Raw genomic sequence first — 23253 nt, forward strand, 5'->3', positions numbered from 1 at the left:
CATTTTTTAACATCCAAACAGCCATTAAATATTTTTGCCAAGTCCTTTTCGGTGATTCTTAAAATTCGTTAACTTCAAGGAGCCCTAACCCTTGGAAAAATCAAGCAAAATCCAAAGATAAAAAGTCCGTTGACAATTTTTGGCCATATAAGATTTCATTTCATAGTTTGTAGGTGTCAGACAAAGAGACTTCTAAAAGTTTATCTTCTACCCTATATGCATTGCATACTTAAAGGCGCTATATTCTAATTTGAGTCCGTCTTTTAATTACTGAAGAAATATTAGTTATTGGACAAATATCAATAATCTCGTGCTTAGCAATGATCACGATGCAATCAGAAGAAAAATATTTCTTTTTGGACTCTAGAGATAAATCGAACCCATTATATAAATTTTTGATTTTTCACAATTGAGAGTAGAATATTACTTTGAAAATATGGCATTATGAAGTACATATTATACTCTAACGACTGACTTATTGGAAGAAGTATTTTCATCACTAATTTTTTTATGTAAGAAATATTTTAAAGGGATAAAAAAGATCTTCAAGTCACATTTTGTTAAATTTATCAAACAAAGTTAAATAATTCAAAAATTAAATTTTAAAAAAATTATTGAGATAACAGCATTGTAGTTTAGTTCTACTTAGCAATTTTTTTAAGAAAACACTTGATAAGACATTCCAGTTGGCGAAGGAATCAAGTGTCCCCAGGGATCATGTATCCTCATTCTCTCCTAATCTGAGTGCAAGCAATTTCAATTGATTCGTTGCAGAGTCTGTTTCAGTGAATATCGATAAAAACGAAGCGATTTGACGGACGTCATTCCATGGATTTAATTCTGATTAAATAATGTACTACCAACAGATAAAGTATTTTTTGTTATAATTTCCAAAACGGTATCCATGTTTATTGGGAAATTGTGGGAAGTTAGTGAAAGATAGCAAAATATTTATAGTCATTCGAAAGTGCATACTAGGTTTTAAACAAAAAGCTGCAGTTTTATCAGACTTCGTAGGCTGGTTTAAAAGAAACCTTATGAAGTTTTCACGGAAAATTACAAGTTTTACAAAGATTCGACTAATCCTTCTGTTTCTTAGTATAAAAGTCATTTAAGAGGAACTTTTCATGATAGAAAAGATTATTTGCCTCAATTTTGATGAACAAAATCAGCATTCGAAGCCAATGGTTAACATATTTCTGAGAAATAATGGCATGGGCCATTATACCCCATTCTAGTGCGTCTTGTACAGTTTTTCCCTAGTTATTCTTGATGAGTAATATCAAGAAGAATTATCATCGACAAGTTTAAGCTTTAATTGTTAAATTGAAATGTTTTGCATGTTTTTCATAACATTTTTTAACATCCAAACAGCCATTAAATATTTTTGCCAAGTCCTTTTCGGTGATTCTTAAAATTCGTTAACTTCAAGGAGCCCTAACCCTTGGAAAAATCAAGCAAAATCCAAAGATAAAAAGTCCGTTGACAATTTTTGGCCATATAAGATTTCATTTCATAGTTTGTAGGTGTCAGACAAAGAGACTTCTAAAAGTTTATCTTCTACCCTATATGCATTGCATACTTAAAGGCGCTATATTCTAATTTGAGTCCGTCTTTTAATTACTGAAGAAATATTAGTTATTGGACAAATATCAATAATCTCGTGCTTAGCAATGATCACGATGCAATCAGAAGAAAAATATTTCTTTTTGGACTCTAGAGATAAATCGAACCCATTATATAAATTTTTGATTTTTCACAATTGAGAGTAGAATATTACTTTGAAAATATGGCATTATGAAGTACATATTATACTCTAACGACTGACTTATTGGAAGAAGTATTTTCATCACTAATTTTTTTATGTAAGAAATATTTTAAAGGGATAAAAAAGATCTTCAAGTCACATTTTGTTAAATTTATCAAACAAAGTTAAATAATTCAAAAATTAAATTTTAAAAAAATTATTGAGATAACAGCATTGTAGTTTAGTTCTACTTAGCAATTTTTTTAAGAAAACACTTGATAAGACATTCCAGTTGGCGAAGGAATCAAGTGTCCCCAGGGATCATGTATCCTCATTCTCTCCTAATCTGAGTGCAAGCAATTTCAATTGATTCGTTGCAGAGTCTGTTTCAGTGAATATCGATAAAAACGAAGCGATTTGACGGACGTCATTCCATGGATTTAATTCTGATTAAATAATGTACTACCAACAGATAAAGTATTTTTTGTTATAATTTCCAAAACGGTATCCATGTTTATCGATCAGATAAAATTTGACCACTGTGAATTATTCATCAACGATTTTTTTTTGCGCCAACAAGCTTCAGAGATACCTAAATTTGTTTTATCAGCTAACAAATGTGCGCCATCGTCATGGCGCTGGAATGCCTCAATTAAGCCAAAGTGATAGGAATGAATCAAGTTCAAAGACGCTTTCAAGCTGGCCCAAATCGACATTGTTTTCGTATTTTGTTTAAACACAGTGTCTTATCTTCAAAACAACATTATGCTGACGGCTTTTCAATGAAGCAATCATTGTGGTTTGAAGCTTAGAAAGGAAAACAAACACCATGCATTTTCGCCAATTTCCCTAAATCAATTCAATTTAACTGATACCGGAAGCCCCTCCCCCTAAAATACAATATCATCACCCTTTTGTTTCCTTCTCGAAAATCATTGATTCGCCAAAGTGATTACCTTCCCACCTGCAGACAAGCACCGTTTACAAGCTTCGGTAACAGAAATGCCCGGTTCCGATTGTTCGGTTGTCATCGCAGCTTGTTTGACAGCAAAATTTTGAAGTGTCGGGAGACGTTTACTTTCTGATAAGATTTTAATTGTGCTAATGAGAGCGTAATGTCTCGATTCAGGCATTCGGAAAGAGAACGGTTCCGTTCTTCGTATCTTTGAAGAGTGGTTATCGATCTGCGGGTTTCAAGTGAATGAAGATGTATTGTTGAGTCTTTGATAACACGATTAAGTCAGACTGGAATGTTTGGGGGTATTATATTTATCAAGCTCATAGTTCGATGGAATATTTTCAAATCTCATTTCTATTCTACGGAAATTAATTTTTGTTTATATTTTACTTTCATTTTACAGCCCGTGCGAATAAGCACCAGAGCATATCAGGAGGAGTTCCCTAGCAATGGGGCATTGAAAAACGCAGAAAGAGAATCCGGTTTGGGAAGCCTAGATGAGCGATTGAACGTGGCCCAAGGAACAGGACAATGGCCTCAGGCCTTACCTAGCGTTTTGCCTAGGAAAAAACCCAACAAAAAATCAGCCGACCAAATAAGTCAAAGCTCTGGAGAAGTCGAACGAAACTTGAGCAGGAAACTCAAGGAAAGTGAACAGGAAAAAATCCTTCTGAAACTTGCTTTAGAATCAAAAATTAGAGAGTTCCCCAGTGCCGAGGATAGTTCAAAAGTGAAACGCTTGGAAAAAGAAATCAAGGAATTGCAAAATCAAATCAGTAAACATGAGGCCCAGATTCAAGTTAAAGAACCTGTCGTTGTTAAAAAATCAACACCACAGATTGCAAAAATTCCTCCAACCATCACCCACAAAAGTCCACCTAGTCCTAAACCTGCTGATCGCAGCCATTACTCGGAACTGTCCATGTTCAATCGCAATGTTTCCGTTCTTTCCAATGGTTATGACACCATTCCCGATATACGAGATATTCCTAGACACGAAATACTGTATGACAACGAAGACGATGAAGAGACTACAATAAGCACGGACGAAGATGAACCACCGGATCTACCACCGAGAGATAACCGACTCAGTAAACAGCCCGATGGAGACGGCGAGGATACTTCTCAGGATGAGGAACCTACTCCTCCGAAACTTCCGCCCATTAGGAGTCATCCAGCTTTTACCGAGGTGATCGGAAAGCCTCACGTTCAGACGGAAAAACTCTACCGAGAACCGGAAAAAGTAAGTAGATCCGATGTTTCGGATACTTCCCTTATGTGGATATATTTCACATGGTATACAATCAAATGATAAAAAAGATTGTGAGCTCTAGAATTGTGAAGGCAAAATTTGGACTTGGCATTACAAAAAAACAAGACTACATACATGTATTTTTAAAGCTTATGTGGTCTATTATTGAGGAAGGTTCAGAAACGAGCAAATATGGACATTTTGACACCACTTATGGTCGTTTTATTGACTTAGTGGATGATGAAATTGACATTGAGCACACCAAAAACTGTTGAATTAACTTTAAATGATGAATATGATCACCCGCATGGATCTGTACCATACAATAACGATCCCCAATATCTTCTTCCCAAAACACCCAAAATATTCCCTTTATTGTAATTGGATTATTAATGAACGATTATTCTAATCGTGTTTTCCTAAAATGGAATCGTTGCGACACGAATAACGATACAGGGAACGGGTTGTTAAATAAAATAACAATTCATTTTTTTTTTGCTTTTTCTAGAGAGATTTTTCGACAAAACTAGCAAAACGACGTTAGATTTTATACCGATGTTATCACCCATTTCAATCCATTTTCACGATACAATCAATGTATATTTCAAAGATCTTTTTAAGACACACAGGAAAAAATGATTTAAATTTATATTAATATTTTAACTTAATCTTGCTTCTCCACTGTCCACGATTATCAATATTTTCTAAAATTTTCGGTTTCATCTTCATTTTCTGCACCACTTTTCAATTTCAAATTTTTTTTTTCGATCGGTTTCCGGCTACTATGCAGGCAAACTGCCCGATTTTACCTCCAGAAGCGTTCCCGTCCGTTTTCGTGTTTCTAAGACTTATAATGGATATTATCACCAAGAACGCAGCGCAGCTTTTGTTAAGAATAGGATCATCGTTGCTAAAGCGCGTGGCATGGCCAGCTCCGTTTCCCTCTTTATCGCCTTCCTCTCCAGGAAACATTTTCAACTTATCGGTGAATTTCATGGTTGATGCGATGTAGGGCTGGAGTTCAAGTCTTCTATAACAGTTTTTCTTCCGAACCTTTTCTTCTCTTTGATCCAGCAACAACTGTATTCCACCAAGGGCAGCAGACCTTAGTTTCCACCTGGATATGTTTAACACTGTTCTTTCATGATGGGAGGTCATACTTGCTCTAATGCGCTCCAGAAACTCGAACCATCAATTCCACTCGAACGACTTGAGAATCGATGTCTCTTGGTAATGACGCAAGGTTCTCGCACAAGTCTCTCTTCTACACGATTCGGGATCTTTTCTGATGACCCAGGAGGTAAATCCGAAGACGTAATTTATGAAAGCAGACCAAAGCACGGCAATGCACCTCGTCCCCCAGCTAATCTGAGACTCGAGATCTGATCGTTCCTCTAACAACTCGTGATCCAAACCCCCCGCCACCCCCCCCCCCCCCCCCCCGTCCTATGAGAAATTGACGTACACATACAGCTCCTCTGGGCGACTCATCTCTTATCTAATGACTCGAAATCCGAGGTCGGCTTTGTGATCTGACTATTTAGAACTACAGAGTCTAGAGATCGGATTAGCATGAAAGCCTATAACGTATGCCTTTAAAATTTACTACTTTTGAATAGTAGTAGGAAAAAAAACTAAGACAGATAAAAAGAGTCTGAGAATTTACAATGGAAGGTAACAATGAATTCTTTCTAACCAAAAAAAAAAACTGCAGATAAGCGGAACATTTAATAACATGTTACCATGTAAAGTTTACTAGTCAACGTTAAATGTCGAAGGAGTGCTGTTGGTTCAGTGGAGGGTGAAACGGATCGACCTTTAAACCCCAAATAGGAAACAACCCGGACGCAGTCAACCAACATATGTCAGGAGGTATGTTGGCAGAATTTAACAGATGGCTACACTTGACATGACACTTGATATAACCTTCTTAGGGCTGATATGCATCCATACGTCTTGTGCGCTTAATAACATTACCCCAAGAACACGCTCTCTCCTATTAAGGAGGGCGCAGCAGTTGCATAAAAGATGCTCTGCAGTTTCTTTTTCGAACCCGCAGAACCGAAAGTCGTCGTTTTGAACAATGTTTATCCTTTTGAGTTGCTGTTTTGTTGGACAGTGTGCTGTCAAGAGACCAGTGTAAGTACTTAACTCGTGCTTACTTAAGTTCAACATGTTTTTGGATTGTCGTGCGCTTGGTTCAATGAATCTTTTCGCCTGAGCTGCTCCCTCTGCTGTTCTCCTATTGGAGGCAATAGTGGTGCTTTTCCAGTTATTGAGTTCCATATTCAAGGCACTCCTCGATACTCCGCACAAAAGTTCAGATCCAATTAACAGGCTCTGGGATCCTTTCCTAGCTATCTGGTCTGCTTCTTCGTTCCCTAGGATACCGCAGTGCCCTGGAACCCAGAATAAAAATACTCTGTTCCGTATGGCGTGCAACAAAACACTCCCATACTAGCTTGGAGTAACATGTGAACGTACTGAGTGCTCGAAGAGCGGCCTGGCTCTCAGAGAATATATAGATACTTGTTTACCTGTAACCTTTTTTCAAACAGGCTAAAGGGCATTAAAAAATGGCATGAACTTTTGCTTGGAACACAGTTGGCCAGTTTCTCATAGGAATTGAGATCCTGAGTCTAGGTCCGAACACCCCTGCCCCAGTTCTATTATCCATTTTTGACCGGATCCGGAAGGAACCGCAGGCCCACATGACTCTTACACGTCCCTATCATTGATAGTTACATTGTATGGAATGTCTAGATTGAAAATGGGTTCCATCCATTCAGTCATCGTTCTTAACAATAAGTGAGTTTATTTTAAATATCTTTAGGATTTTTAGATGTCCAGTAAGATCCTCCTCATAGAGAGTTTTGTTTTAAGAGAGTCTCAAGGCACTAAGTTCTGCCTCTAACTCAACAAATTGATGTAGTAGCAGGATATCTAGTGGTGCATTCAGAGCCTGGTTTGATGTGCTTCGCATGGCGCCAGTTATAGCTAGGGTTGCTATTCTTTGAAGCTTCGCTAGTTTCTTCCGGGCCGTGTAGCTTGCACAGTTTTGGTCCACCATACTAAAGAAGCATACAAGATTTTGGGTCTTATTATAGCTGTTAATATCCAATGGATAATTTTCGGCCTAAGTCCCCATTTTTCCTTACTCCTTTGATGCTAACCCAGAGAGCTGTTGTAGCCTTGGCTATTTCATGCTCTATCTGCGGATTCCATGATAGCTTTGAATCTAGAATGATTCCAAGATACTTCACCAGTGATTCGAATTTTAGCACTTTCCCGTCAAAGGTTGTAGGTACACGGCCGGAGAAAACTGGTTGCTGAATTTTGTAAAAAACGCCGATTGGATGTTGAGCCGTCCAGCGAGTACTATACGTAGCCACAAAGTTGCCACGCAATTGTGTCAACATTCGTATTTTCTAATCCTGAGCGCAAGTTCTGTACGTGAAGACCCTTAATAATACGGTTAGTTGCCCCTCCAATAACCGAGTGTGGGTGTAGAGAACTATCAGGTACACCCTAAATCAAGGCCCGACTAGATTTCATATAGCTATTTTGTTTCCTCAATTGTCACCAGGACCCCGAGATTCGGATATGTACCTCCGTGAGAGTCCCTGAAGACGGAATGTTAATGCATGCCTAAATTTCCGTATTTCCCATCCCCTAAATATCCCGAACCGTTCAACATACCGTGGTGTGCATTCTGCGGATCCGCCGTAGCCAAGTATCCACATCGTGTCCGGTGCACGGAAGGCACGACTTCATCATACCGTGCGACCGGTTCGAAGCAAGCTCCGCAATCCACACACCCCCAAGAACACCGTTACGCACTACAAGCCACGCAAACCGAACCCACCCACGCAGTGCAAGGTATATACAAGGTTCAGTGAGCAGTTGAGCGTGCTGTGCTGCCAGAGGGTGAATTGTACCAAGAGCGAGGGACCTGAAAAGCAGTCGTGTGAGGTAGAAGACATTTGACATTTCTGGGTACAATTACTTAATCGACAAGTACCAAACCATTTCTGATCCTTTTGGGGGAATAAAGTAAGGCAATCGTAGCTCGAAATTAAGACAGCCAGCATTCCTTTGTAGTATTTCCACTCAAAAAGTCGACCCTGAGGCAAAAATTGCGGGAGTCCTAAAAGTGCTGGGCAATAGCTTTTTCATAGGTTACGAACATTCGACTAAAAATGCACAATGAGGCTTATATTGAAGCATTTTGGTGAACTTTTAAAACATTCTTGGCATTAACTCTCCCACGCTCCGCATTTGAAGCTCGTCACCTGAGCACCGATTCCGTGAGGTGCTACTGCTTCCACCGCTTCTGTCAGGGGCTTTTACTTCTTCTCTTTGGAGCACCGATTATAAGAACACCGATGTTGCTTCCGATGCTGGTTTGATTTCGGCCGCCCTTCGTCCGGAGTGCCAATTGAATGGCGCTGTTGCTTCGGCTTTCAGGCACCACGCCTGGAGCGCCAACTTAGTGGCCCTACTGGAGCCTTCGCCTAGGTTGTCGGCCGCCCTTTGCCTAGGGTGCCGATTTGGTGGTATTACTGCTGCCTACGCTTAGCTTATCAGCTGCCCTACAACTGGGGCTGCTGTTTGCTGAGTTCGGCTGCTCTTTGTTAGGGGTGCCGATTGGTTTGCTCCACTGAAGCTGTTGATTTGGTGTTAAATTCTCCCGGAGCGCCGATTTGGTGGCACTACCGATACCTCCGCCTCGATAGTCGGCCGCCCTGAGGCCGATTTGGTGGCACTACGGATGCCTTTACTTCGCCGACTACTGATGGTGCTGTTCTTCATGTATTGGCCACCCGACTACTAGAGCATCGATAAGGGACAGCACTGCTGGTTTTTTTTTCTCGGTTGTGGCCCTTCCACCCTGCGACTCTTTCCTTAAGATTTTCCGTTCCTCCTGGCCCGAAGTTCTGGAGAACCTAGTTTCTCGGCGCAGGCTACCCTTACTATTGGCTCTAATCCTCCTCTTTTGTTCGTCGGCTGACTAGGTGCAAAATTTGCACGTGGCGTGGCCAAATGTTGCAGCATATGCGAAGGATCTGGACGATGCTTCAGCGCAAAAAACCGGGTTTCAACGCCAGGCTTCTTCGATTCTCTTGATTTTTTCTCACTTTTTCTCATCTGCTTGTCAAACGCCTGAGAGAAATATGATTTCGCACACTTAAAGCCGCCAAGTAGCCCACGTTTAAATGCAGAGCATTTCAAACACGCAGTCACCCAATTTCATTCTCGTAGGGGGAAATGTTCATCAACTTCTCAGTTACTGGTTGAGAAATCAACGACCGAACAGAGTTGTGATGCTTTGGTTGTAGTTTATTTCAGCACTAGCTCATCCAGTGATCTCTGATTCTTAAAATTTCGAAATGAAAAACTTTTGTTATTTGAATTTTATTTCCGGCCTGTCATATTCTTCAATTTATGATTATCAGAATTCTCAATGTCGAAATCAAAAATATATTTTTTCAAACTCTAAGGCCCCCGAAATTTCTGAATTTTCCAGAACATTGTATTTTCAAATAATTTATCTTTTAATTAAAAAAAAGTTTTTGTGTTGACATCATTCAATGTTTTGACATTTGATATTTTCTCAAATTTCCGTTAGTTTTTTAAACACGCATATGCTTTTTTATATGCGGATTGGTTTTTGATTAGTAAATGTTGCCAATCGTTCAAATCGTATCAACTTTAAGAGTAATAGAATAAAAATTACAGCTTAAAATGAGGAGGATAGCTGAACCACAATGAGTGACCCCTTAGGGTTATCCAAAAAAAACTTGAAATTGGCATGAGGCCTCTTAGTAAGCCAAGGAACAATTTCAGCCCCCAATTTTTGATTCCAGGACATACTTCTTTATAGGAACATGCACATTAGGTGGGCTGGATAGGAATCCAGGATTACAATATGCAAGCCCACCTAATGTCCCCAGTCACGTTTCATCGACCATTTCTGGGCAAACCTGTAGCGTAAGATCTATTCCAATCATTTTGTGGCGGAAATGGGCTTGTGTAGTTAGCAAGTCTGTTGTCTCCTGAGCCGATGTCCGCGAGTTCGAGCCCAAGAGTAAACATCGAAAACAGTTGTACCGGATAAGTTTTTCCATAACAATCCGCCAACTGCAACGTTGATAAAGTCGTTAATACCATAAAGATGGTAAAACGACTATAATCGAAACAAAAACAAAACATTGGTGGCGAAAACTTGAATGAATTGATAAATAAGCCGACAAAAGAGCTTATAAGCAAGCAACACGTATGATTTTGTTCACTATTCTCAATGTTTTGGTTAGTTGTCGGAAGATAACTTGCTGAGTCACAGTTCTTTTTTTTGTTTATGTTAATACCTTCCTTAGTAAATTTACAAAACTCAATCATCAGTCTAAGTTTTTTATAATAACCATCTGTTTATTTTCTACAGCTGGACGACCTAGATGGCCTAAAAACCTGCATATACGGCGTAAAAATCTATCAATCTTTTCTAAGGACTCTTGATGAAGTTGTTTGGTGACTCCACCTTCTAGCGATTAGCGTTGGGTGCAAATATAAGTCCAAATGGATTGCACCGAATAATGAACAGTGCTCAGGGTTGAAATCCGTCATCGTCGTGAGGCGTGAACCCAGTTCGCGCGTTCTCTCAGAAATCGACAGAGCATGCAAAAAATTGAGAGTTGAGTCACCGGACTTAGAATTAAACGAATAATTTCGTCGACACTCCAAGAACGCAAATATTCTCATTCGGTTTTTACCGCCGAGATACCTAGATGCAACGAATACGAATGTGTACATGCGAAATCACTTTGAATCGTACACTCGTACGGTGTGCTCGCATTTTCTCCAGGTCCCGGCAACGATATACAATCCGTGTGGGGCACATCTCTCAGATTTAAGCTTTTTTTCCTCAGATTTAAGCTTTCATCTCCTATGCTCTCAAGGCAAAAAAAGCTTAAATTTGAGGAAAAAAGCTTAAAAACGAGATTCACCATAGTTAAAAGATGTTGGTCACACGAAACATAGACAAATCGTGTATCGTTGCAGCGATCTGATTTTATCCCCGTGTTTTTTTTATATGTGTGATTTCAATCGACTTTTCAGGCAGGCAAACACGCGTCTCGGAGAGAAACATTCAAACACGATTCGGATTGTGTTCGTGTGTTTCTCTGGAGGATCTCTCTGTCGATTTGAGTTACCTCTCTGCCGATTCATGTTTACTGGGAAGCTGTGTCTGTGAAGCCCTTTGGTCCGTCACACTCCATTGACTTTTTCTCAAATGGGTTCCTCTTCGCCGGTTACTCATTCTTCAGTCGTGTGAAGCTGAAAAAATTTCAAATTCAAACATTCACCAATCGCGTTTAAACGACCGAAGGCGAACAAGAAACGCATTATTGTTTGTTATTGTTTCTCTTGCCAGCAACCCGTTTTCACGTGACGCTTTCTTACTCAAGTAAGCCGCTCAGTTTAGCTACACGTTACAAAAGTCGAAGTTCACCCTTCTAACATTTTCGCTCCGAGAATATCTTTGGGCCCGGCTAGTAAAACTACCAAAATGAGCTTAGCGACGAACGTGTTAAACTTTATCCTCAACAGCCTCAAAGTAGAGAATTATGTAAACAAATGTCCATCCAAATTCCATCAAAAAATTATAATCATACACAAAGAAGTACATTTAAACTTCACAGAACATTCACTTCCAACATACTTTATACGTCATTCTCCAACAGGTACCGGAACCTGATTATCCACCACCAGCCCGTACTCCTCCTCCTCCTCCTCCTCCAGACCTGGCGGAATGTACCAATCCCAGTCTTCGGCAGCAAGATTCCTTGGAATCACAACTCACTCCGTCCACTCCGACGACCCCGAAGATCGAGGAACTCGATGGCAAGATGGGAATCCTGAAGACGGTTCGCAAAGAGGGTGTCGTTTCGGACAAACCGGAACCACGTGGTTCCCGTGATATTGTGATACCTAGTTACCCGAAGACGGAAGCAGAAGAAGCTCTCATAAAACAAGCCATCTCGGCGAACGAATTCCTGAATAACATGATGGACGAAGATCGGGTGAAAGCGGTGATGGAAGCCATGTCTCCAATGACATTCCCTCCAAACAGTTACATAATCAAGGAGGGTGACATAGGAGCTCATTTCTTCGTTTCAGCTGAAGGCACGTATGAAGTGATCGTCGAAAAGAGGGTTGTCAAATCATTTAGCAGTGGAGTTGTGTTTGGAGAGCTGGCCATTCTTTACAAGGCGAAGCGGTTTGCGTCCATCAAAACTACCAATGGAGCAAAGGTTTGGATGCTGGAGCGCAAAGTGTTCCAGAAGATTATGATGAAAAGCGGTAGGAAAGAACGGGAGGAGAATGTCAAGTTCCTTAGCACGGTTTCGATCCTGAAGGATCTGGAAATCGAGAAGTTGTACAAAATATCGGATCTGTTAAAAAGGGTAATATCAAATATGATAATTTTCTAAAATAGTTGATGACTTTGCAATTGTTCTTCAAGGAATTCTATGCAACCGGGTCAACCATCATTCAGCAGGGAGATCCGGGAGATAAGTTTTACATTATTCGTGGTGGAAGTGTGAATGTCATTAAAACGGACTCCAATGGAATGGATAAACTGGTGGGAAGTTTACCGCGGGGAGCATACTTTGGGGAGCAGGCACTGCTGCATGAAGATCGTAGATTGGCCAGCATCATTTCCAATCCACCTGGAACCGAGTGCTTGACACTGAACCGACTGTAAGTACTTTTATAACGATTGTTTGTTCGTTTTATTAGGTTCATTGAAACACCATCTAAACGGCAAACATGAAACTATTGCGATACCGAAAATGTCAAGCCAATTTTCTTATAATGATTAGATTCAAACCAAAATATTAGGGTAGTTTTATACATATATTTACTACAAAAAATCAAAAGAAAAGTTAATCGAAGGAGCTTTAAGTGGGAAATTTAAAGCATTTTCGCTTGACGTCCTCCTTCAAAGTCTTTACAGTGTCATCTGGTACCAGTTTCTCAGTTTTTTTTCCATTTTCTAAATATACCCTTCTCGTCTTCGACTGTCTTCTTGCTCTGCCGAAGTTCCCGCTTCATTATTGCCCAGTACTGTTCCACCGGGCAGTTTGGCGGGTTTATGTTTTTTGGAACAAAATGGACAGAATTGGCCTCATACCACTCTAGGTCACTTTTAGAATACATAGTGACATGATGCCAAATCTGGCCAAAATAGAGGAGCTTCGTTGTGCTGCGGCAAGAACGGTAATAGACGTTTCTCGAGGCACTCAGATTTGTAGATCTCGCCATTTACTGTGCCCTATGTCACGAAAGGCTAACCCCTTAGTCTACAAGAGCAGATGGCCTGCCAAACGAAAAATTTGGAGCGAACTTCGACATTGTTGAATCGACATTATCGACAACTGCGACATTATCGACAACTGCGACATTATCTTCTTCTTAAATTTGTCGTCCACATCTAACTTGCCGGTGAAAAACTCCAACCCCGGAATTTGCTTAATTAAAGATAGATTTTGTTCCATTCTTTTCTAGGGCATTCAATGAATTTCTTGGAGGTTTGGAACAACTACGGGAGATTAAGTTATCCGATGAGATGCCTCGTCCTTCCGGAATCTACAATAAAGTCTCAGGTACGAATCTATTATATTGCCAACTTAATTATCAATTTGTTAGTAAAATCTTCAATATCCAAAAGTCATTTCGAAAATGATTTTACTTGAGGATTTCAGATTGAGACATTTGGCACTTTTGATACATTTGAAAATTCTTTTATTATTTTCTCCAGAGTTTGACCACGTCCAGCTGCACGATTTAACCTACAACGGAACACTCGGAATCGGCGGCTTTGGACGGGTTGAGTTGGTCCAGTATCAGGACAAGAAAACATTCGCTCTCAAGTATCTCAAGAAAATCGAGATGGTACGGCAGCAGCAACAGGAGCACGCTTATAGCGAAAAGGACATCATGTTAAGCTGTCACAGTGAGTTTATCGTCAGGTAAGTCAACTTTTTGAAAAAAAAGTCAATCATGCAATTTTTCTAATAATTGACTTTCCCATTATTTTTCCAGACTCTACAAAACCTATCGAGACAAGAAGTACCTTTACTTCCTGATGGAGGCCTGTCTGGGGGGCGATGTTTGGACGGTGCTGCAGAAGTGCAAATATTTCGAGGAGAAGACGGCTCGCTTCATGACCGGCTGCGTGGTGCTTGCTTTCGAGTATCTGCACAGCAGAAACATCATTTATCGGGATCTGAAGCCGGAAAATCTGATGCTAGACGATCAGGGCTACATCAAGCTGGTGAGTGAAGTGTTAATAACGCGTTTATGCTGATTGTTGGGATGCATGTCAATCTATAACACACTTTTCGGAAAAAAATCTTATAAGGCGTATGACCAAGACTGATGAAACTTTAAAAGTTTTTAATTTTGAACCCGAGGATTAAAAAAACCCAAAAAAAAATATCAATTTTAAACCTTAAGCGCACAAAAAAGTTAATTTTGGATGAATGACGGTAAATCTGTTCTACTTATAGAATCACTTTCCTACAATATCAGGTATAGTTCATTACAATTACAATTACAATTACAATTCATTCAAATGTGTTAAACAAACTTCAGTACTATGGGTATTAGAAAATTTCTATTAAAGCTTAGTTCTTTTATAAATGGGTCAGTTACGAATGCGTGTATCTAAAAAACCATTCGTTTGATCGAAATACTTTCTATGAAGGAAATTAAGGTAAGCTTTTGAAATTCAGGAAAAATTTGAAAGAAATTATTATCGTCTTTGTAAGAATTGTTTAACTTTATTCTTGGTATCTCCTACCGGTCGGCGCATACTTTTTTCAGTCATGGTATAGATCAGTTTTTCCAATTTTTACTACGGCTAATCTGTATTCTGGGTGGCTGCATCCTCTTTTTTCAATATAGGTATGCTAATTTTCGGTACAATACTCCTCTTATTAAAAGAAACTGAGGGCAATTTAGTGGCTAGAGCAGTTTCAAAATAAACAATAGGTATGGGAGAGTGGGGAATCATGGGCCACTTTTTTTCGTTGTTCCTAAACTTCTTTATTATAAAAAATAAAATGAAAATAAAAAATGTTATGGTTTCTCACATTTTCAAGGTATCATAAGGTTTTTTTTTAATTTTTAATTAGTTACTTTCCCCAAATTCTGACTGTTCGAAAAAAACAATCTTTTTTGGATTTTGAAAAATGGTGGGGAACCGTGGGCCACCAAATCCAAATTGACCAAATAACATGCAAGGCATTGCAAGGTTTGTTAGTTGACCCAAAACTGTGATTTCATAATTCATTTCGTTATTTTAAAGCAATTTCAGATGATGAAATAAAAAAGAGAACTGCGTATGATCGCATGGATTCCAAAACCTGGCTAGCGAACGTTTTGGCAAAATTTCATATATAGGATGGACAAAATATTTTATAACTCTTCATTTGGCATAAGAAAACTTCACAGATAGGTAAAACGTATTTTAAGTTCGGAACGTGAATAAAAACATCAAAATATAGGTGATTCAAGATGTGTGGCCCACGATTCCCCACAAGCTATGATTTTCAAATTGGTTGCGTTTGTGTGACTTATTGATGTTTTATCAAAAATTCCATTTCCATGTGAAAGATCATGACAAAACTAAGATCATAAGCGTATGAGCATATTTTTGTTATGCACTAAAGCATACTAATCACTGTGAAAAGGCTCGTCTTACCTTTAGCGTTAATCCACTTCCATATGCCAATTCAATATCATGATTCAATAGGAAATTTCCCAGGCTACACTTTTGTAGAAGTCATCAAAGTGATGCAAATTCAGCAAAAAGAGTTATAATGTGACAAACAGAGTGATTATTATTTAATTTTAAAAATCTAATAAAACTTCTCATCACTGATTGTACCAAGACCAGAAATAGTATTCTACGAGCTTAGTTATTGATTGTAGAGGGAAGAAATATTTAGGATGATTTATTTACATTAAAAAAAAATTAATCTTTACTCTTTCATGTTCAAGAAAATCTGAAGTTAAGAGCATTTCTAGGGTTTATTTTGAAATTTCTGAAGGTTTTCATACTTTTCATTATAAATTGATTGTAAAACCTTAGACACGGGTTCTGTAAGGATGATTAAGTGTTTTTTACTAAACTAGAATAACAATCAACCTATTGTTAATGTTTGAATGAATAAGCGTTTCTGTATGTTAAAATGATGGTCGAATTTAAGTTTTGAAGCAAAAAGTCAAGATAGTTAATTTTTGTCAAAAGTACACAAACTGAACCTCCTGCCTTTCACTGATCATTTTATAACATCGTGTCATAAACAGAATTAAAAGCGGTGGCTTGATTTGCTTAAAATAATTTTTCTTCATTTATTTGCCCAGATAATGCACATATTCAAAATGTTACATTGCTAAAAGTATGAAATAAGTAAGACAATTTTCATGTAAAGAAGGTTTCATCTTTATTATATGCCGTATCAAATTTTCAATCCATTTTTTGTCACTTGGAGTTGAAACATCACGAGAGGGGGGGGGGGGGGGAGAGGTGATGCTGTTTTGATAAAAATAAATTCAGATTTTAAAGAAATTTGTAAACAAATGGATAAACACTGCACAATGGGGAAAAAAGTATACAAAGCGCGAAGAAATTCAATATCTTTCGTCGTACATGAACCAAATCTATGAAAACAAATTTTCCTTATGTAAAAATTTCCGGAGAATCGATTGGACATAGTTTCAAACGCCGCACAAGCTTACGGACGGTGATATAGTGCCTTTTTAACCCCTAATTCCCCAATATTTTTCAAACATTCTAGAAAAATACTGATTTTAACTTGAGAATTTTGAACGAATACAGATCTATCGTATGTATTTTTTTCTGAGAAATCGAATGAAGGCTTTTTGAGCCACCACACTCTTTAGAAAATGGAGTGTTGATTCTCAACACGGTTAATCACCTTAAATTTAACGTCACATCTTTTCAACCGGTTCTATTTATGTTGTTAATGTTGCCAGTCTACCAAGTTTTTAGGCGTTGATATGTTTAGGAGGGAAAAGGTGTAATGGTAGATGACCCCATAATGTTCCGCCCTTATTCTCTAAACTCTCATTAAGTGCAAATGTTTTAGGCCAATTGTAGAAACAATAAAATGTTAACGTTACTGTTTTGTATGTTTGTAATAATGTGTGCATTTGTTTGATTGAACGAAGAAAACATCCGTTCCATCGACATGGCGCGGTAAATTCTCCCTGGAATAAACATGGAGTTATGGCTGTTTTTACCCTCCATTCCCCTATATTTTTCAATTATTTCAGAAAAAAGCTTGTTCGGACTTGAAAATTTTTAATCAAATGTTTTGTATCTTGTGTGTTTTATTCCGAGAAATCGAATGAAGGCTGTTTGAGCCACCGCACGCTTCGGAAAATGGAGTTATGGCTGTTTTTACCCTCAATTCCCCTACATTTTTCAATAATTTCAGAAAAAAGGCGTGTTCGGACTTGAATATTTTAAACCAAATGGGTTGTACCTTATGTGATTTCTTCTGAGGAATCTAACGAAGCCTATTAGAGCCACCGCACGCTTCAGAAAATGGAGTTATGGCTGGTTTTACCCTCAATTTCCAAAAAAAAATCGAATAGCTTAAAAAATGCATGTTGGAACGTGAAAATTTTGAACCAAATGGGTTGTATCTTGTGGGGTTATTTTAGAGGAATCGAATGAAGGCTGTTTGAGCCACCGCACGCTTTGGAAAATGGAGTTATGGTGGTTTTTACCCTCAATTCCGCTACATATTTCAATGCTTTCAGGAAAAATCATGTTCGGACTTGAAATTTTTGAACCAAATGGGTTGTATCCTATATATATATTTTTTTGAGGAATCCAACGAGGGCTGATTAAGCAACCGCACGGATTGGAAACAGGAGTAATGGCTGTTTTAGCCTCAATTTCCCAACATTTTTCAATTAGCTCAGAAAAAGCATGTTGGGACGTAAAAATTTTGAACCAAATGGAAAGTATCATGTGTGATTTTTTTCGAGGAAGGTAAAGAAGCCTATTTGAGCCACCACACGCATCGGAAACAGGAGTTATGGCAGTTTTACCCTCAATTCCATTTCATTTTTCAAAAAGTTCAGAAAAACTATAATCGTACTTGAAAATTTTGAGCCAAACGAGACTTATCTTATGCAATTTCTTCCGAAGAATCCAATGAAGGTTGTTTGAGCCACCGCCCGCTTTGAAATATGAAGTTATGGCTGATTTTACCCTCAATTGCCTTACATTTTTCAATTATTTCAGAAAAAAATTAGGGGAATCGAGGGTAAAAACAGCCATAACTCCTTTTTCCGAAGCGTGCGGTGGCTCAAACAGCCTTCATTCGATTTCTCAAAAAAAAAAAAAAAAAAAAATCACACAAGATATGTCCCAAAAGATTCCAATCTTTCAAGTCCGAACTTGCATTTTCTTAACAATTTAAAAAATGTAGGGGAATTAAAGGTAAAATAGTCAGAACTCCATTTGCCGAAGAGTGCGGTGGCTCAAATAAGCTTCGTTGGATTCCTCAGAAAAAATCACATAGGATACAACCCATTTGGTTAAAAATTTCAAGTCGGAACATGCTTTTTTCTGAAATCATTGAAAAATGTAGGGGAATTGAGGGTAAAAACAGCCATAACTCCATTTTCTGAAGCGAGCGGTGGCTTATTTAGCCTTCATTCAATTTCTCAGAAAAAATTACATACGATAGGTTTGTTTTCGTTCAATATTCTCTAGTTCAAATCAGTGTTTTTCTGGAATGTTTACAAAATATAGGGGAATTAGGGGTAAAAAGGCACTATATCACCGTTCGTGAGCTTGTGCGGCGTTTAAAACTATGTCCAATCTATTCTCCGAAAATTTTCAGATAAGGAAAATTTATTTTCATAGATTTGATTCCTGTAGGACGAAAGATATTGAATTTCTTCGCGGTTTGTATACTTTTTTTCCCCATTGTGCACTGGCTTGCAACAAACTTGTATGCAATCTACATTGCACAAAATCAAAAAATCGAGAAAATTGAGATCAAACATTTGCAAAAAAATCGTAAATAACAAGTGATATTACTCCCATCTTCTACAGTTTGTCTTTCGCACTCTCAACTGTTTGAATTTTCAAATCAAATCAAATTTTCGTTTGAAATGCCTTAAACTTTATTTATTTCCCACTTCAAGATTATTGTAAAAATAAGAGTGACAAAAAAATAATTTGATATTTGATCCGGAATAATAAAACCTCATAAATGCTCATTACTTCAGATTTTCCTGATCATGAAAGACGCAAGATTTTTTAATGTAAATGCACCATTCAAAACATTTATACACTCTATCATGAAAAGCTATGCTTTAGAATAGTATTTCTGGGCTTGATACAATCAGAGATTAGAAGTTATATAAGATTTTTCAATTGAAATAAAAATCACTCTGTTTGTCACATTACAACTCTTTTTGCTGCATTTGTATCACTTTGATGACTTCTTCAAAACTGTAGCCAGGGAAATTTCATATTAACTCATGTTATTGACATATGGAAGTGGTTTAACGCTAAAGGCAAGACGAGCCTTTTTACAGTGATTTGTATGATTCTGTCTTTGAAAAAACTTTTAAAAAGGTTAAAAAATCTTCAAAAAAAAAATGTTCAAGACCTCCCGATGGATTATCTCAAACAATTTGGTACAACAATTTGCTCGAAAACTTGTGAAATTTAAATTTTTCTGTGATTTCGACATGCTTGCATAACACTGGTAAAAACTGAACCTAAAAAGTTTGTTTTTTATAAATGCGTATCCATATTCATTTGAGCATATAAGTATTGTGAAATTACAATAAAAAAAAATAATATTTTGTTGGAAAGCAATATTAGATATCCAAAATATACAAATATGATTTCAAGTTACATTTCGACAGCACCTTTTATATCAAGAATATTCATAATAAAATAAATTTATTCACCTTTAATCTGCAAAACAGAGATTTCAAATTACAGTTATGCAGTCCAAGATATTTCAATCTAAGTACATGTACTTTTTTTATTTTTATCTTTGGAGCGTAACTCAAAAACTGTTCTACTGAGGTTTTTTTGAATTTCATTTTAGAATTCAACGCTCGATTTTTTATTCAAAATAAAGGTCGGTCAGTAAAGTTCACGATTTTTTTTTAAATTTTGTAAACTAGTGTAATATAAGTAAAATTTTCATATTAAAAAACGGTTTTTATAAAATTCGAGTAACTACTCTTTTTCCACAATATAATTATTTTAATGTGTCAGATTTGTTACAATTAGAAAAAAACTTATAAAAAATGTAATCACAAGTAATACATTAGATTATTTTTGAGCAATGCAATGGGATCTCTAAAATATTTTTTCAGACAAAAATAAAACTATGCACAAAAAATCTTCAAAAAATCTAAGCGCATGTGAATTTACTGACGAAATATTTTAAAGTTGCCTGAAAATTTCCGGGAGTGCTCTATTTTTCATCTCTGAAAAATAAGATTAAGTGTTTTTTTTACTTCTAAAATCTGCTGTAAACACACCGTGAATTATAAAAGAAGTTATATTAAAAATCATGAAAATTGTGCAAATAATTCCAATAAGTAACCTAGTGCAATAAGTAGGTCCAGAAACCTTCGCTCTCAATCTTTCTTGTTTGCTCTTCATGCTTCTTCTAATTACAGTTAAAATGTACCTTTCATAAGAACCATCAGAACGTTCAACCGCGCTTCATCAAAATTTCATTTTTATATCTCCCGTAACAGACTCAAATGTAAGTTTCGTAGAGTACTTTCATAATAAGGCTGGAACAAATATCAATTTCTTCTTTTGTCACCCACCCCCCCTCCCCCCCTACGAAATTTAAAAAAAAAACCCCGAGAAGGGGAAAATAAATAAAGTTTGAAGTATTTTATGAAAATTTCGACGAAAAATTAAAGTATCCGAAAGATTACAAGACCAAAAAACTAAATTTTGGAAGATAAGAGTTATTTAACCTTTTGTAGTCTTGATTTTATTGAATTTTTCGATGAAAAATTACTTGATTTGTATGTTTTGTGCAATGATATAGTATGCAATTTTGTTGCATACAAGTCTTCGAACAATTTATTCCAATTTATTTGTTTTTCGCATTATTTTTTATTATCCCCCCCCCCTCGCGATGTTCCAACTCCGAGTGACAAAAGAAGGATTAAAAATTGGTTCCGGCATTATAGATTTAAGAGAAAATTGTATTAATTTTATTGTTTGATAATTTTGAGTACTCGATGTATCATTTAGATTTAAATTCCAATCTGTTGATGCAAATGATGAGGGGTTTTACGCGCATATTAGGCTGATTCAATCTTTTTACATATGTGCTTTTTCCCCTCCAATAAAGATGAAGGTAAAGTAAAAAAAAACCATTGATTGAAATTGTGTTCAAATGTGTGGATAAACGAGAGAATCATATTAAAAATAAGGATAACCTGTGCTCAGAGAGAAAAATTTGCTGATTTTTGTTAACTGTATGGCAACACGCTCAAATACTTTGTGTTGAACGGGCTTCTCCTGATTTTTTTTTAAACTTGTTACTTTAAAGAAACCTTGATTATCGTCTTTGTTAACCAATTTTTAACATTTGTAAGTGATTTTTTCCTATTTTCATAATATTTTTTTACTCAATTAGCATTTTTTTTATTATTTTCTCATTTGTATTTTCCCAGCAAACATTTTTGTAGGTATACATATACATTATAGAATGATCGTATGAAACTCGAAAAAAACAGCATTCACCTACCAAAGTGGAGGCAATATAATTAAAATTTTCAACTTTTGGCTAAAGCGATAAGAGTAAACGATTTGAACGATATTCGACAACATTTTCAACGCATGTGAAATGTTGCCAGCGACAATATTTGCTACCTCTGTCATTGGGCAATTCTTGCAGATTGGGCTTGGGCCTGCTAAAAAGAATAAAGCCTACTCTTTACTCTTACACAGATGTCCATAAGAATGACAGCTAATCGGAGTGAAATTGGAGTGAAGGTTATTTCTTTCTCTGTTTAACACACGAGTATACCGGGATTGCAAGCGCGCCCATCGCTCATGCACCATATGATTTTTAACAATCTGGTTGCACTTATGGTCACAGAGAGAAAAAAAACTGTTCTTTCACTTGATCCACGCGAGAGAAAAAAAAAGGAACGAAATCGTCTTCAAAATCTGCAAACATGGCGGACTTTTTATCATATCCGATTTAAACCATTTGATCCGACCTCGAGTAACTATTTTTACGATATTTAACTTGCGTTAGTTGGAGTTAAGATTCTCAGTAACATTTTTAATGCGATTTTATGTTTGCTGGGTATAGTCAATTCACATAATTTGAGAGTAATTCTTTTCATTAAAATTTTGTTGTTTCGATATGATTTAAAATTTTATGGAATTATCATTTTTTGTAATTATTGAGTACTAAAATTTTTATTGTTTTGTTACGGTTGTTAAATCCACAGTTCAGAACATACTTTTAAAAACCCATTACATAATGTTGTTTTTCTTATTTTTTTTTGATTCGATAAATATCAAAGCACGCCAAAATGGAACCGGCTCCACTCTGGGTCACTCTAAAATTGGTGTTGAAGCCATTTTGCAAACAGTTGTAAGCGTATTTTTTCCTTCAATGTGGAAATAAGAAAAAATGTTTTCAGACAACGCCTTCAAAAATATAGCCCAGTTCAATTAGAAATTTCCAAGAGTTTTCCTTTTCATTTCTCAATAAAGTTTATAAATACGCTCCCTACCTCACAGGTGGATTTCGGCTTCGCCAAGCGAATCGGAGCCAATCAGAAGACGTGGACCTTCGCCGGCACCCCGGAGTATGTCTCACCGGAAATCATCCTGAACAAGGGCCACGATCGGGCCGTTGATTACTGGGCCCTGGGGGTGTTCATCCACGAGCTGCTGGTGGGAAAACCGCCCTTCCGGGGGAAGAATCACATGAAAACGTACAACGCCATCCTTCGGGGGATCGACATCATCGAGATGCCATCGCGGATTCCGAAAAAGGCTCAGGTGCTCATCAAGCGATTGTGCCGGCAAGCTCCCGTCGAGAGGCTCGGCTACGGCAAAAATGGAATTGCCGATATCAAAACCCATCCGTAAGTATAATCCTCAAGTAGAGAGTGAGCGAGCGATGGTCCGGTGCGAACATAATCCAATTGATTAATATGGATCGA

The 23253-nt window shown here is 37.4% G+C and overlaps 1 protein-coding gene across 4 annotated transcripts in view; it reads left to right on the forward strand.

The window, feature by feature from the left end:
* LOC129748919 (cGMP-dependent protein kinase 1) overlaps positions 1–23253 on the forward strand; it is a 49556-nt gene that overhangs the window by 25841 nt on the left and 462 nt on the right. For all 4 annotated transcript variants that reach the window (XM_055743722.1, XM_055743725.1, XM_055743723.1 and 1 more), the window contains exons 3-9: positions 3109–3948; positions 11700–12422; positions 12482–12720; positions 13528–13625; positions 13781–13991; positions 14065–14296; positions 22826–23175. In XM_055743722.1, coding sequence (XP_055599697.1) covers positions 3109–3948; positions 11700–12422; positions 12482–12720; positions 13528–13625; positions 13781–13991; positions 14065–14296; positions 22826–23175 — 2693 coding nt within the window. The remainder of the gene's footprint in view (positions 1–3108; positions 3949–11699; positions 12423–12481; positions 12721–13527; positions 13626–13780; positions 13992–14064; positions 14297–22825; positions 23176–23253) is intronic.

Source organism: Uranotaenia lowii, chromosome 2 (genome assembly GCF_029784155.1).
Source record: "Uranotaenia lowii strain MFRU-FL chromosome 2, ASM2978415v1, whole genome shotgun sequence".
NCBI classification, from domain to species: domain Eukaryota; kingdom Metazoa; phylum Arthropoda; class Insecta; order Diptera; family Culicidae; genus Uranotaenia; species Uranotaenia lowii.